This window comes from Rhagoletis zephyria, unplaced genomic scaffold (genome assembly GCF_001687245.7).
Source record: "Rhagoletis zephyria isolate East Lansing unplaced genomic scaffold, Rhagoletis_zephyria_1.1 Rzeph_scaffold_00072, whole genome shotgun sequence".
Taxonomy (NCBI): domain Eukaryota; kingdom Metazoa; phylum Arthropoda; class Insecta; order Diptera; family Tephritidae; genus Rhagoletis; species Rhagoletis zephyria.
In genome coordinates this window covers 241,517-258,234 of record NW_016157156.1, presented here as the reverse complement: position 1 = coordinate 258,234, position 16,718 = coordinate 241,517, and the positions used below count along the sequence as shown (strand labels likewise).

The window sequence follows — 16,718 nt, the reverse complement described above, 5'->3', positions numbered from 1 at the left end:
TACGGAGGATTGGCAATTACGGGACGTGTTGTGTAGCTCGGAAGATGCGCGTAATTAGCACTCGGTTGAAATATTGGCTGAGTATAACCTACGGTATAATTCACGGGCATTGAGTACGGCACTGTAGTATCAACGGGTACTGAGTAGGATACTGGTGGACACTGAACATTTTGAAATGGATTATTAATGGGACTAATTCCGATTGTTTGCGTTGGCGCTGCTTGATGCACCTGCGAGGTTGGTGCCTGCAACGGAGGCTGCAGCGATTGCACCGTATACACGTTTGTTTGTAATGTCGACGCCTGCGTATCTACTGGCGAAGAAATACATTGAGGTACAAAACTGCTTGTTATCACAACATCATTTTGTCGTTGCTCCATTTCACGTATTGTCTTTTCTAATTCTGCCACANATTTATGAGTGTATTTTTATTCCCACTACTTGGTAGTCCTGCCTCTTTACATAAATTTCTCAGTTCAGCTACGGTTGAAGAACGAACATTTTCCATTTTTGCGTTTTGTTTTGCTAACTATATGCAACGAGTTGAACTGAATAGCAATAATAGCGAGTGAAGTTCGAATACGAAGACGGTAAACGAATACCAAGATAAACGATGAACGAAAAATAGCTGCGGCGAGCACAGCACAAGCTGCCTTTCGTTGAATTTGCGACTGCGCACCAGTGCAGCAATTTGTAGAGCGACTGAAATGTATGTATGTATTAGCGCTTTTGCGCTGCCGGGCACTTATCCGTGTTCATATGTATGCGACGATCGGTGCGGCGTTGAACGTAGAACGAAATGAATGTAGCACGAAATAAGCGTATACGTTTTTTGCTGAGTTCTGCTAAAAAATTTTTTTTTATCTTTTTATCCGTGCTTACAAATCTGCTTTTGGCAACGAGCAGAGTTGTGAAATAACGACGTTTAGGCGAATGCTCTTCAGCTTTTTCGTGCTAAGAGATATATATGTACGACGAACGAGCAGAACGAAGTGAATGATGATTCTCGAGTTTTGCGTGTAGCAACGAGCAAATTTTTAATTAACGACGTTTTGGCGAATTCTCTTCAGCTTTTTCGTGCTGAGAGATATAAGACGAACGATGAGAAACGGAGTGAACGATGTTTCTCGAGTTTTGCATGTAGCAACGAGCAAAATTTGAACTAACGACGTTTTGCCAAATTCTCTTCAACTTTTTCGTGCTGAGAGAAATATACGATGAACGAGAAAAACGAAATGAACGACGTTTCTTGAGTTTTGTATGTAGCAACGAAGAAATTTTGAATTAACGACGTTTTGGCGAATTCTCTTCAGCTTTTTCGTGCTGAGAGAGATATACGACGAACGAGGAGAAACGAAGTGAACGATGTTTCCCCGAATTTAGAAAATTTTAAATTAACGACGAACACGATACTAAAACGCAAGTGCAGAGGAGTCCCGATTTCCGCGAATCTTTTCAGCGGAGTCTCTTCTTTTAAATATGCGTTTGTGATGAATAAAATATATATTTTTAGGTATGACGAACAATACCCTCTATAATTTTTGTCGCACTTCACCACTTTGCGATACTTTTGATCGTATTTTATTACTATTTTTGTAATAGTTTACACGACAGCGAACGATTTCAAGTTTATACACTCACACTTGCACTTTTTCGTGAGGATGGATTTTGTCCAACTTCTGAGGCTGTCAGGAGACCTCTTTTTAAAAATTAATTGAACATTTGGTATTTATTCGCATTTAATTTGAAGTTACGAAGTTTCACGATTTATATTGATTTTTACGACCTCTGCACTCGACCGACGCTTCTGTTCTCCTCTTCCCACGAACGTTAGTTGCCACCTTACTCGCATAGCCAATTATCGGCGGAGTTACCAGCTTGCTGACACTAGTTAATTGAATACATGCTTTATTATTTCTAAATGCTCATCTTCACTACTGGTTGTCACCATTATGTCGTCCAAATAAACATAAAACATAATTTACAAAGCGCAAGTAATATGTTCTTTTATTTGTTACAAAGAAGTGCCAAATGCTACAGTAGTACAGTTACAGTGCCACAATATCTAGTTCTCTTCCTCGCAAGTTGATCTGCCGCGCAATTATATTGTATGACTCTATGACCTTGCACCCATACCTTCTTGTATTCTATCGCTACTATCACGGCGATGTTTCATCTTGCAGCTCAATTATGAGCACCCTGTATACGCGGGGACTAAGGGATGCTCTTGTTTATTTAGTACCCTGTTCACTTAGATTAAAATAGTGTGCTTGGGTATTAATCAGGGTTGTTGCGAATATTCGCATTCGCATGCGCAACCGCGGAGCTTCCGCCTTAAATTTAACATTCGCATTCGCAATAATCAATGCGGAGCTTTTGCGAATGCGAATGTTGTGCAAGTGCACCGATAAAACGTATATCTGGCAAACAAAATGACAAATTGTAGCCAATATTTTTTGCCTGTGGTCGTTGAAGTATTTGTGTAACAAAATTGGTCAATTGTCATATTTATTAACTTTGATAAAAATGTCTTTAAACTTATTATTTCTTAAGCTATATAATCCAAGGAATGAAACCGAAACCGAAACCGTAACCGTTATCATGACCTGAAAAGGAACGATACCGAAACCATTTCAATCACAGGTTTCAATCGATTTCCAGAAATTTACAAAAATAATAAATAAAAATTTCTTTGAAATAAATGATTTATTTAACCAAAATCAGCAACATTTTGCTAAAATTCTTGTTAAGTAGTAAATAAGTATGGCAAGGTAACTTTTCGCAAAAATCTGCTGATGACTTTGTTGTTGTGAATCGATAATCGATTAATTATATTTAAGTAGTTTCTTTCCCGTACGCAATGCGAGATCCCGCGTGTGCCCAAAATAGCCCAGAAATCATGCCTGTACTCAACAAAATGGGTAATAGAGAGCGAAAATTCGAGCGTATTCGATCGTAAGTGTATTCTTCTTCCTGCCCGAAACAGCCCGAAATTTTCTCCGAGTAAAAATGGATAAAGTGTCAAAGTGCATACCAGCTGTATTGTGTTTACATGTTGCCTGCATTTACTTGGTGCTTTTAAGGAAAAGTGAATGGCCTGTTGATGTATTTTCAATCTATGTACTTAAAATCAAATTTGTGAAACCAAAATTCAATTTCCAAGTGTTTGCATTAATACCATGTTCTGACCGACAACCAAAACATTTTTCCTTCATTTTCTTTTCATTTACAACCTTTAACTTTCATTCTTATTTTGCTTTGGCCAGGCAATTAACAATAAATCCGAAATGGCGTATTAAAGATGATAAAATATGACTTCCACTTCGATAAATAATCGAAAAAAAAAGTTTTAGCAACGAAAACATGTTTCCGATGTCGGTCAGAACATGGTATAAGTGACAAAAACAAGAACAACGTGAATCAGCTGTTTCTCGACTTGTGGGCACGAAATGTGGGTTTTTGCGTTTCCGTACTTCTGAACTTTGTTCCATTTTTGAAAGAAAATGTTTCTCTTATTCTCTAATTACCAAATCCGGTCCGGATTGTTAGGGAAAGAACCTAGTGTTGATATTATCAGTGAACTGTAATTTTCGATTTTCTTTCCTCAACGTTTAAGACATTGTGATTTAAATAATATCAACAAAATTTCTGTGAAAAACCGAAATCAGAGAAACCGAAACCAAAACCGAAATAAATTTTGAAGAACGAAACCAAAACCGAAACCGAAACACTTGGCAAAACCGAAACCCAAACCGGAACGTTATTTTGAATCGGTTTCATTCCTTGATATAATCTAGCAGTTATACAAGTTCCCACTCCTGCTTGACCTTTGACGTACGTCAAAGAGAACATAGTCCTTTTAATAATATATATGTTTTGTTTTCTCTTCTTTAAATACATGCATTTCTTTCTTTATTATGATTTTGATGGACCAAACTTGAAAAAAACTACTAGACATAAAACAAGAAAGTGTGCACTGTAATTTTAACAAATATCGTCGCTGAAATACAAAAAGTCGTAACTAATAAAAAATTCAAAATTCAGTTTTTGATTGTTATGATGGATTTCATCGAATTTCAACTCCCACAGCAGTTATGGTGTTGTTACGTCTTTTTGCATTTCAGGTGACGATATATTCGGTTAAATCATTTCAAATGTGACTCTTTGGGGAGTTTATTTTAAGGAAAAATTTTAAAAACAGTAATTTCGTTTACTTGTGGGGCAATATTTTTTTCATAGATAAATATGTACATTGGATCCTTGCCTAAAGGCCTCTGTGGTAAAACTCTCCCCCTTCGTCTCTCTTCTTTGCTATTGAAAGTGAAAGATTAAGCTCCTACAATAGGGATTTCAAGCAGAAATATTCAACATTTAGCTATAAAGAGAATCGATGCTGAAATATTTAAAAAGCTATAGGTCCGACCTTTAATTAGGTAAGTAAGTAACTATCTGAAACCCTCATCATTCGTGATTCCAATAATTCAAATGATTATCAAAAAACGGGGTGCATTTTTAAAAAAATAACAATACTCTGATCCGATTCGGCTGGCAGCCAGGATCTTAAAAACAGAATTTTGTTCAAAATTTTCATTCCTAGAAAATAATCATTTATTTTCCATATCCACCTATCTAGCTCGCTATAAGCACAAATTCTTCAAACCAGTCGCAGAAGAAACCATTAAAAATGAATTACAAAAACTAAAATCGAAAAACGCTGATGACGTTACAAGCTCCCCAAATTCTGAAACTGCTAAAGGAATGAGAATGAAGAATTCTTTTTAAAAAGCTCCAGAAAAACCTGACACATCTGGTTTCGTTTGTAAGCGCTGTTTAAACAGCGATCTCACCATTATGCTAGATTCTTCAAGTGAACATGAAAGTCAGGAGAGTACATCTGATATTTGCAGCCCCGATGCAATTTTCATTACTTTTTATTAAATAAAATTTTCAATTTTTAAAATCAAGTACTAAATAAAATAAACATTATTAAAAATTACTAACTTTTAAATTTTTTTATTTACCTAAATAACTTAGTTTACTTACCCGGTTATTTCTTAAAAATACTTGACATCCGCATTCACATTCGCATGCGCGAATGTTAGCTGTCAGACATCCGCATCCGCGAATGTCTAAAATTTGACATTCGCAACATCCCTACTATTAATGAGCGGCGAAAATAATAAAATTAAAAAGCATCTCTTACGGACGGTTGCTCAAAGCCTGATTAACACTAATCATCGGTTGGCATCGTTATCGACGTTTGCGACTCCATGCATATAACACGGTGTCGGCAACGTCGATAACGATGTTTAACCGGGGATTAGTGTCAGCCAGGCTTTGAGCAACCGGCCCTTGGTAATAGCTTGATTAATTCGCATGGTAGGACCTCATCTACATATATGACTTAGGGCCGGTTACTCAGTGCCTGGTTAACACTAATATCTGGTTAAACATTGTTATCGACGTCTTAAACTCTATGCATATAGCATGGATTCGGTAACGTCGATAACGATGTTTTACCGGAGATTAGTGTTAACCAGACATTGAGTAACCCGGCCTTAGGGTCGTTTTCTCAATGTGTGGTTAACACTAACTGCAGGTTAAACATCGTTATCGACGTTATATGAAGCATACCTAATCAACGCGGCGTCAACGCTGACCGGAGAATCCGATTTTAACAGGGCGGTAGGATGTGAAGTCGGCTGCAGAAAACAGCGAAGGTGTAATTTTCTTACTTCACACAAATAAACCCATGCTTCTTGTTGGTGTTATTTCTGCATTTGACGTAGCGTTGCCGCTTTAGTTTAAGTATAGCATGTCGGCGTTGACGCTAGCTGTAAGAAAACGCGTCCGTCCAACGCTGTTGTTAAGGTATGGCAGTAATGGAGTCGATCACGTCGACAACGATTTCTACCCGCAACTTCTATTAACCAGAGAATGAGTAACTGGCCCTTAGGGTAGAAATATAGCGAGCAGGTTTGCGGTCGCGCTTGCGTGACTGCAAGCTGACTAAAAGGCCCTACACACGCATCAGTTTATCGGCCAACCAGTTGGCTAACCGCTAGAAGTTGGTGTAGGCAAGTTGGTAAACCTTCGTGAAGTTGTTCGTCAGGTGGGAGAAAAATCAAAATTTTTTGATTTTTGAGGCAGATTGGTCAACTTGTTGCTCTGTGTGTAGACAAGTTGGCAACAGTGATCGGACTTCTACCACATTGTTGGTAGATCTGCCACTTTTTTGAGCATCTACCACTCAAGGTCTGAAATCTACCACATATTCGCGTTTTTTATTTTTGCTTGACATCATTTTCTTAATTTTACAAGATCTGGTAACAAAAATGATATAATACAAGATTCCGCATTCCCGGCGACGAGGAAATTTCTCAAGTAAAAGTAAACAAAGCCCAATGGGAGGATAAAATAAACTGTAAAATAGTAAATTTTCTCAGTAATCAATTTCTCGACAGGAAACGCCGTTTTATTGTGTTAAATTGCAAAATATATGATTTATAAAAAGAAATAATAGCGAAAATGTTAAAAACCGGCGATTTTTGTAAAAGTATTAGCAAATTTAAATACATCTACGGTTTCTGAGGCGTTGTTTACCTTTTTTTTACTTTCCCAATTAGCTGTTTCTGGAACGTGCCACATTTGTTCACTACTTCGTGATGTGATAAAAAGAAAAGCTGGCAGCACTCCTCAAGGTTGCAGAAATCTCTTAAAATATGTTGGAAAAATATCTTAATATGGAAAGAACTGCTTTATACTGTGAAGGAAAAAAAATACCAAAAGTCAACGCAATTTTTAGCAACTTCAATCTTATACTAAAACTAGCCAATGCCCGCTTGCTTCGCGGCGCCTTATAAGATCTCTTGCGTTGGCCAATACAAAAATAGCGTTTAAAAGCAAAAGCGGTATGTAAAGTAAACATTTTTAGTTTAAATTGAAACGATTAAAGAGCGGAGTCCTCCTCATACATAGGCCAAGAATAGTAGCGCTGTGATACCATATGGAATACTAATCCCTTCCGATGTCATGAGTTTTACCGATGGTCTTATTTCCACCTGTGGGATCTCTGCCAAATATTCGTCTATGACCTTGCAACTTCAGCATTGGTCCGATGTACCATGTAAGCCAATAAAAGTCCATATAAGGAAACTAAAGAGCAAAGATGAGCGTTTTCAGTTATAGGAGAGCCAAGAATCCGCGGTCTTTACATGCATACTTAAACGAATCCTCCATTTAGCCATATGAAAAGAAAATTCGTCTAAGATAAATATAGGGCCAAAGCAGATCAAACCCCATGTGTGTCTCTATATATTTCGGCTGCAGCGCAATCCATTAGGTCCCTTTTCTGCAAAACCACTGCTTGTCATGAAATGAATACACATTATGGGCTGGTTTCTCCAACTCAACTTAACTTAGTTTAGCCACTTTTCGGACTTAAGTCAAAAGTTAGCCTACGTTTTACACAGCTTATTCTTGACTAAGTCAAGAAATTTGGCTTAACTAAGTTAAGTTGAATTTCAGTCACATTTTATAAAATATAGCGGGTTCATTTTTATGAAACGAACTTTTCATCATACAGGTAGATCACTTTGCGAATTTGAACGTAATCGGTTAATAAATACGAATTTTATAAGTAACTCTACTCCAGCGCCACCAGCGTGTTGTCTAATGGGCTATAATAGGAATATATGCAAGGTATAACCTCCAACAATTTGACTGGTTTTTTAGTTTAGTCCGAACAACGAAAACGGCTATCATTTTATGTATGTATTTTCGTTTTACTCACTCACTATTTTTTTAGGCTGCGTTTCTTTATACATTCCGGATAATCCCATTTCACAGCCGGAATAAACAGAATGCGCTTGAAATATACGTCAACATAACATCAGGAACGTTCTAAAGAATAAATAAACAGACAAGTTTATTCCAAACATTTAGAATGAATAAAGAAATGCAGCCTTAATTTTTTTTTTCAATTCGTGCAAACGAACCGAGCCGACTTTCACTTTTTCACTTAAACTCAATATATCTAACACGTACGCATCACCTTCATATTGTTATAACTTTTGAACGACCTGATATTTAAATCTGAAAGTTTCCCAAAAACTATTTCAGATATTTGTCTATATTGCTGCATTAAAAAAGAAATTAGATTTGAAACTTTATAACACACATTTTTAATTAGAATAAAACCGCCCCATTTATTTTTATAAAAAAGTTATAAGAACCGGCATTTTGTTTTTAATAAGTATTAAGAAATTTTTTTAAACTTAAATTCTTTGGAATAGGTTTCAGTTTATTGTGTGAAAATTTCAAATCGACCGATACACAAACGTCTGAGAAATAGATTACTTAAAACCATATTAAAAATGACCATAATTGAGAAAAATTACAGATAAAATCTCGTTGCGAATTTTCACCGTGAAAATGGGAAAATTTTGGAAAACGCATAACACCATCGGATAGCCCGTACAAAAATCTATATAAATCATGGTTTTTGAATTATTTTTCCCATTTTCTGTCTGCTTTTCAGCTATTCGTAAAACAAGCTAGTTTTGCACCGCTCAGCGCGCTTGGGACATTTAACGTGAATCGCCTCATATATAGATTAAATTTTCTTAGAGTCTATTATTGCAGAATTTTTTTAATTTTTTGTACAAAGTTTGATCCAAATCCAGAGATCTACCACATTTTTTCCCAGATTCTACCACACAGAATTTTTTGNATATTCGTCTATGACCTTGCAACTTCAGCATTGGTCCGATGTACCATGTAAGCCAATAAAAGTCCATATAAGGAAACTAAANGTTGGCAACCGAAAATTCGATTTAATTTTTTTAAACGCGCATTAGCGTTAACATGTGTTCTTTACGGTTCGTTTCGCTAGTGAAAATGCGTATAATGCCTATGTGGAAACGGGGGGGATAGCAATACCAAATACATAAAAATGAGAAAATTTTTATATTAACTAGCTAGTACATATTTTTTCTTTAACTAATATGTTTGTGGTTGTAGTACATATAAGAATTTTTTAATTTATATTTACAGAAATGTGGTCTATTTGGTGGAAAACAGTTGATTATTTTTACTTCGGAGGATGCACATTATTCCGTGGAAAAATTAGCTATGTTCATGGGATTTGGCAGTGAAAATGTTTGCAAAATTGCAACAAATAACTTAGGTAAAATGGATGTTGGCGATCTGGAGACGAAAATCCAGCGATATTTAAGTGAAGATGCTCGTCCACTAATGGTATCCGCTACAGCCGGCACAACGGTTTTGGGTGCATTTGATGATTTAAATAGTATAGCTGATATATGCGAGAAATATAGCATGTGGTTCCACGTTGATGCAGCTTGGGGTGGCGGAGCTCTCGTTTCAAAGAAATATCGTCATTTACTGAATGGAATTGAACGGTAATTATTGTATTATTTGTATAGCTAAATAAAACCCTATTTATATATGAGGTCGTGAGAGCAGAAGTAGCCTAACCCAAAAAATGTTTGTTTGTACAAAGGTTGCTTACTCCTTAAATTGATGGTACGATAGATAGATTTGTGCATTAAAAGTAAGGAATGAGCGAATCTTATTTTTAAAATCATCTCATTTGAGACTAGTTTAAGTAGGTATTTAAGTACAAATAAAATTTTTTTTGGTTACGCCCCTTCCGCCCTCACGGCTTCATATATAAACTTTACATACAAACGAAAAGGGATGACTACGTGTAAAATGTTTATGTACTTATAAATACAATATTATGATACAAGGTATTGTACGTTCTGGCAGGGCGCATTTACACTCCTTTTTCTAAAAGTAATATTTTGGAAGAATTAAAGGAAACTGGAATAAAATAAGGTATTTTTGTAACCTAGTACTAAATGAAGTACTATTATAATAAATATTGTATCAAAAGTAGAAATACGGCATATTTAGCATGCATTACTTTTTTTCTAGTGGCTTTTATATTAATATACTCATTGCCAGGGCCAAAGAAAATAAGCAAGAAAAAATCCATTTTAAGCGCTTAGATAAGCACAAAAACGTTGGTAAATATGCTCGCAAAACAGTAAAAATTTAGTACAATTTAATGTTTTTTTTTTCAAGTAATTGAGATCTGCGCTGGTTGTTTTAATTTTTTTAAATATTAGTTTTGCTCCATTTGAGATAAATTATTTGTAATCTTTTCGCGTAGAGACGAACCTTTGACTTAAAATTTTTGTAGCCAAGCAGAAATGCAATTGAAGTTACTAGTTAATAAAAACCGAATCTGTTTTTATGTTATTAAGTATTTGTAAACATTTCTTTACTTAGTTCGAAGAATAAAAGAAAGCCCAAGAAATGGCCAAGAAAACTTTATTGAGCCGAATTTCCTTAAGCAGCAAGAAGTTCTTAAGAAATTTTTAACGTTTTCTACTATGGTTTCTAATGTTTTTTGTGAAGAGAAAAAACGCCCCCTCGATATCAACAGAAGCATATGCCCGTTCCAAATTTCGTAAGGAAAATTGGAGACAGAAAACTGTAAAATATCAGACGTCAACACTCTTTGGACACTACTGTTCACACACACGAAATAATAGCACTTTATTTCTTGACCGTTTACTTAATAGATCCGAACTTAGTTTTATACATTAAAATAAGAAAAATAAGTATGATCGTTTAAATTAAACTTGGAAACCCTGGATAAGCAAAATAAGCAATTTCGAGCAAAAGCTTAAACTTTTCGGCCCTGCTCACTGCATACAAAAGAGAAAATTTGCAAGTATTTTAATATAGACATATTTTCGGGTTGCCACCTAGTCAAAATTTTAGAATTATGTCACAACTAATTTTTCCTTCACTAAAGGAAAGTTTTAAAGGACATAAATGAACATTCAAGTATTAAACACATTCTTGCGTTTTTTCAATACCCGCATAAAAGTGTAATTTTTTTTAAATAGTAAGAAACGTGGAAACACTCTTTTTGTAAGTATTTTTGACAGCGTACGAGTTTTGACATAACGCGCTTGAAAGTTTTACTGCCTTAAGGCCAGTATGCAGCTCTCAAGCAAAGCAAGAACTCGATATAAAATGACGCACAAGAAATGGCTAAGAAATTTTCTTGTGTAAAATTTTCTTGAAGCATGCGAACAGCTGATTCAAGCTACAATACCGACAGTTTAACATACAGTTTACATAACAAACTTCAAGTTTCATATTTTTAATATGTTTAATATCTCGGAAACTACTTGACCGATTAGAAAAGTATTGATGTCAATTCAAAGATAACTTTAATACCTTTTTTACGACGCATTTACTATAACCTTTTTTAAAACAAATTTTATGTAAACGCCATTTAAAAAAAATTCGATTTTTACCACTTTCGTTAAATTTTGCCTTATAAAAAACTTGTATACATAAGGTAATAACTTATACTTTCTAAATAATATACATTTCTGTAGCAAGTTTCTGCAAAAAAGGTAATTTTATGAAAAAATTAAATTTGTGTTGTAGTACTTTTGACTTAAAAATATAAAACATCAGAAAAGTTATGTACAATACCTGAAAGATAAACTAATCATCTTTATTTTGACATCATGAGTTGTTTAATCTATTATGTAGCCGATATTTCAAAATATCAAAAAATTTAACCAAACCTCCTATCTTTTTAATTTTTTACTTGCCGTAAGTAGTTTTGGTAAGGTTTAAATCAGGATGAAGAGTTGTATCCAGTTACATTTTTGGTTTTTCTATAGCTAAAAGGTCGGGACTGTACACTTTTTGTAAAAATCTAACTTCACATTTGACATCAGTAATGAAAACGGAATGTCAATCATTTGACAACGAAATTTGACGACAGTCTTTGACATGCACTGCGGCATCGACATTTGGTCAGTTTTTAAAATGTAATGAAAACGCATTTGACACCAAATAAACAGCTGTCAGATGAAGGCAGTCTTTGATGGCAGTAATTTTGACATACTTAATCCCAGCCTTTAAACGATGTTCACGTGAGGCGATTTCCCAGGCAATTTTAGAGGCGATTAATTGAATCAAAAGTTGACTGCACCCCAATTTCATTGGAAGCGATTAGTTCAAAGGCCGTTCACACCAGGCGAGTGTTGCTTTCACCTACAAGTTGCCTGTAAAATCGCCTGATGCGAACACCGTATTAATAACACTGCACGCCATTTTCATTTTTTTTTCTGGGGAATTGATGAATTCATCTAAACGTGTCAAAGCCTCGTATCCACGTAAACCTCGTAAAATTGTTTAATTTTGTACGGAAAACCGGTTTATTTACGAGGTTTACACAGTTACGAGACAATTACGTGTTTATATGAATACCCTACAAGTTTTTCGGAATGTCTACATTATATATAGTAAAGTAAAGTTTTCCCAGGTTGGCGACTTTAAGTGTTTTTTCTACATATTTGAAGTTTGTGGTCGCAGAGCAGCATTTAAGATAATTAAAAGTTATTTAAATGCAAATATTTATATCGTCAAAAGGCCTTTCTATGTGGTTTTGTACTCAGTGGAATCTGAATTTGCAATTTAATTTTTCCATAAACGGCCGCTGGATGCGCTATGATGCAACAAGCATGGAAGGAACATGAAGGAATAGTGCAAATAGTGTTTCTCAACAATGTTTCTAAACTATGTTCCTTAATGTTTTTTTTTTTTTGCACCAAAGCACGCTGAATCGCACCCAGCTGCCGTTTTTGATGAAAAGAAATGCAAAATGAAATGCGGATTCACATTGCTCGTACACAAAAACCCCAAGAAAGTCCTTGTGATAATATAAATATTTGCTTTTAAATCAATTTAAAATCGCCAACCTGGGAACTTTCAGAAAAACTTGGTCTTGTCTATTCCCCAGCCGACTACCGAACAATGTAATATAAGCCATTCATAGGAGATATACATACATGCAAATTTGGCCAACTAACTTTTGACAAACCCATAGTTGTATAAAGAGGGAACCCCCCTTGGGTTTGTTTTATTATGATACAATAATATTGGAACTACAAAATAGCGATATTTTCAAAACCTGCAATCGCCTGCATTTTTTAAAAGCTTCGGTGAAAGAGCTTTTCTTAAAAAAAAAACATATTTTCTTTTAAAAGAGATTTAACTTAAAGTAAATAATCTATATTTAATTCCGCCTTTTGCTTGTAAACGTAATCAGGAAAAACCAGTAGAAGCAGTTAAGAGTAGCTGGAAGTAAATGAGATTATAAACTCCAAGAAATGCGCGTTTGATAAATGGCCTTTTTTTCTAAAAATTTTTTGAAAATAATTTTCTTACTTTGGTAATATCATACGCCATCTTCTTTCAGGACAATTTTCTTGTTTTATCATGAATCACACATTTGGCTGTAAACATGGTTGGTGGTTTTCTGTTTTTGTTTATTTCAGAAATTTTATTTGATTCGCATTAAAATTGAGTTCTGAACAATAGTGGGACGTCAGGAGTCTTTTTAAGGACTTTGAAATTTCAGATATATCATTAATTGGAAAAATCATTTTAAAAATTCAGTGCAGTATAGAATAATAATATGGGTGCCAAATGATGGAGAAAATAAAACTTTGGGTCCCAAAATATTGCAAATTTTCTAGGATGTTCAAGGATAAAATTTTAAAAGGACATTTTCACTACGATTTTGTCCTCGTGTACAAAAAAATATATTTTTTTCAATTCTACGGGATTTTGTCTTTTATTTAATACCAATATTGTTATTATAAATTTCACTAAATTTTTTAAATGACTTATTGAATTCATCATATCTTTGAAGTTAATATTATGTCAAATTGTAAAATTTACTGTCGCACGGTGTAACAAATAAATTGAATCCTCTTAAATCGATACACGAAATCCGGGTTTTTTGGTGGTTGCCGTAGTCGAGTGGTTAGTGGTGCGTGCCGGTAAGACCCGGTAGCCAATTGCACACCTCCACGTATACTTCTGTCTGTAAAGCTTCTCATAAAACCACCAGCAGTTCGGAGGAGGCCGAAAAATTTGAGAAGTTCAGCCAAGCAATTGCATATCTGCACAAATGTATGAAATGACAACTGTTTTTTTAATGGTGGTATTCACATCTTAAAATAAACATATTTACACCTACATTATTAATATGTAAATGTAATCGATACTCAGTACCGATTTAAAAAGCATCCAATACTTTCGATGCTTGATACCGAAACATTTAGATTTCGAATAAAAGCGCACATATGTCGGCCAAAAAATATGGAAAAAAGCCGTTCAGGGGAGACGCGCCTATCAGAAGCCGAATGTAGGGGCCAGTAGAACTTTTAATACTGATTCAAATGAAAAAAGTATATTTTTATATCCCGGTTCGTCGCCATAATGCAGAGGAACTCTTACTTGTTTGAAGTAATTTTTTTTCTAGATGAATCGGACGATATCATCTTTGTAGGTCTGAAAGGCTTCTTCATCAGTCAAAGCATTTTTCTTGAACCTTGGATCTAGTAAGGTGAAAACCAGGTAAATAATATTTTACTGTTGTGACAAGTTTAAGTTTTTTAGTCGATATCATATAAAATAGCAATGAATATATATATATATATAGTATATAAAAGTGAAGGTTTAATGTAAAGAATCAGTATCGGGTTCCTCATCACTATTCATTACAAACAGCAGTTTTCGTGGCAACGTGCTTTTTCATTTATTTGATTCTCCAATTGTTTAGTTCCACTGATCTTGACCTAGTTTTGGGTACCTTTGGTTTCTTTGCTTTAGTTTCCTTTTAAGAATATTTTTGGGACTTTTTTGAGACTTTGTTTTACTTCTTCTTCCTCCACTTTTACAGAAAATTCTGGCTCATTAGCTTGAACTGAGTTTTCGATTTCAAGCTCTTTCTTAGTTTTTTTGTCCGGCTTTTCCAATTATGGAATTTTGCTGATTTAATTCTTTTCAGGTTGCTGATTTACAGCGTTGGACCTAGACGTTGACTTTTTTTTATCCAAAACTAGTCCCGTCCCGTCACTTGCTTTCACTTTGGCGTCATATGTATGTAGTTAGTTTCTTTTTGGTGACTTTTGTTGATCTACAACTATTGGAATTTGTTTCGCAGATTTATTTTGCTTTCGTTGAGCGGTAGGCTCAATAGCTGCGGCTCTAGCTGTTTAGGAAGGAGATAGCTTAGTACCTTTTTAAAGGTGATACAAATGTACTTTGTTAAAAAAACATCGATTTAGCAAAGGAAGCTAATATGGCGGATTAGCGCAAGAACGCTCTCAATGTCCAACACCTTGTATGATTCTACCATACACAATATTTACTTCAATATTAACTGAGTTTTTTTTTTATTCTTTCTCCCAATACATTTCCAGCTCGGACTCTGTAACATGGAATCCACACAAGCTCTTGATCGCTTCACAGCAGTGCTCTACTTTTCTCACACGTCACAAGGATATACTGAGCAGTTGTCATTCCACAAATGCAACATATCTATTCCAGAAGGATAAATTTTACGATACATCATACGATACAGGTGACAAGCATATACAATGTGGCCGGCGTGCGGATGTGTATAAATTTTGGTTTATGTGGAAAGCCAAGGGTACGAATGGTCTAGAGGAGCATGTAAACCAAGCTTTCAAAATGTCTGAGTATATAACTGAATTAATCAAAGAGAGACCCGGTTTTGAATTGGTATTGGAAAAGCCAGAGTGCACAAATGTTAGCTTTTGGTATATACCACCCAGTATACGGAGTATGAAGCGTGATGCAACGTTCAACGCCAAACTGCATGCTGTCGCACCAAAGGTCAAAGAGGGTATGATAAAGAAGGGATCCATGATGATCACCTATCAACCGATTCGACAACTACCAAATTTCTTCAGATTAGTTCTACAAAATTCAAGTCTTACGGAACAGGATATGAAATATTTTCTGGATGAAATCGAAACGCTAGGTTGTAATTTATAAATAGTCGCATTGACTTGTATGAGTATAAATCTGTAGATAAATTTTAAATGTGTATCAAAATCTGTTAATAGCTTTTATTTGTATGTAATTGTTTAGAAAATTACTGTTATTATCGAAAATATAAAATAAATCATGTATGCGTAAAAGGGTGTAGACATATGAATATTTTAAATGCGTTATTTTATTTACTAGTGTTCGTCCAGCGCACAGTGTGTCGTGTAGAAAAAGCTAGGCGGACCAAATTATTTGCGGATCGTTTTGGGGTATATTTTCTAGATGTTGACCATATCACCATATGAAAAAGTTTTACTGCGTAAAAGGTGTATTTTTTAAGAAACAAACAAGTATTTTAGTTAATTTTTTTATAATCACTTTGTTGTAAATCGAACAGTTGCCATCATATAATTACTAGGTACCCCTAGGTTTGTAGTAACATAAGGGAAATAAAGCATAAACGCGTTCTAGGTTCTTATATACTACGTTTATGCGACAGAATTCATGAATTCTTCATTTCATGAATTCAAAAATGGTCCCGTTTATGCATAGTTCGCGAGTTCATAAAATAAAGTGCTTTGAAAAAGTGGAAACGCACTGGCAAGAAACTAAAAAGTAGGGTTGTGAATTTTTTTGGAATCCTTTTGAATTTGCAAAAGCCATTGGTATCAGGCAATGAACCATATTAGGTTTGGTCCACAAGCTAATTGTAGAAAAACTCGAGCAAAGTTCAAACTCTCAACGTATATTAAATAAACTCTAAAACTTACTTGCGGAATGCGTATGTGTAA

General features: G+C 34.9%; 1 protein-coding gene across 1 annotated transcript in view; it reads left to right on the top strand.

Annotated features, from left to right (window-relative positions):
• Positions 1 to 16,102, top strand: part of b (glutamate decarboxylase-like protein black) — a 34,078-nt gene extending 17,976 nt beyond the window's left edge. Inside the window, exons 2-3 of the mRNA XM_017627534.1 lie at positions 9,055 to 9,422; positions 15,336 to 16,102. Coding sequence (XP_017483023.1) covers positions 9,055 to 9,422; positions 15,336 to 15,933 — 966 coding nt within the window. The 3' untranslated portion in view covers positions 15,934 to 16,102. The remainder of the gene's footprint in view (positions 1 to 9,054; positions 9,423 to 15,335) is intronic.
• The last annotated feature ends 616 nt before the right edge of the window (positions 16,103 to 16,718 follow it).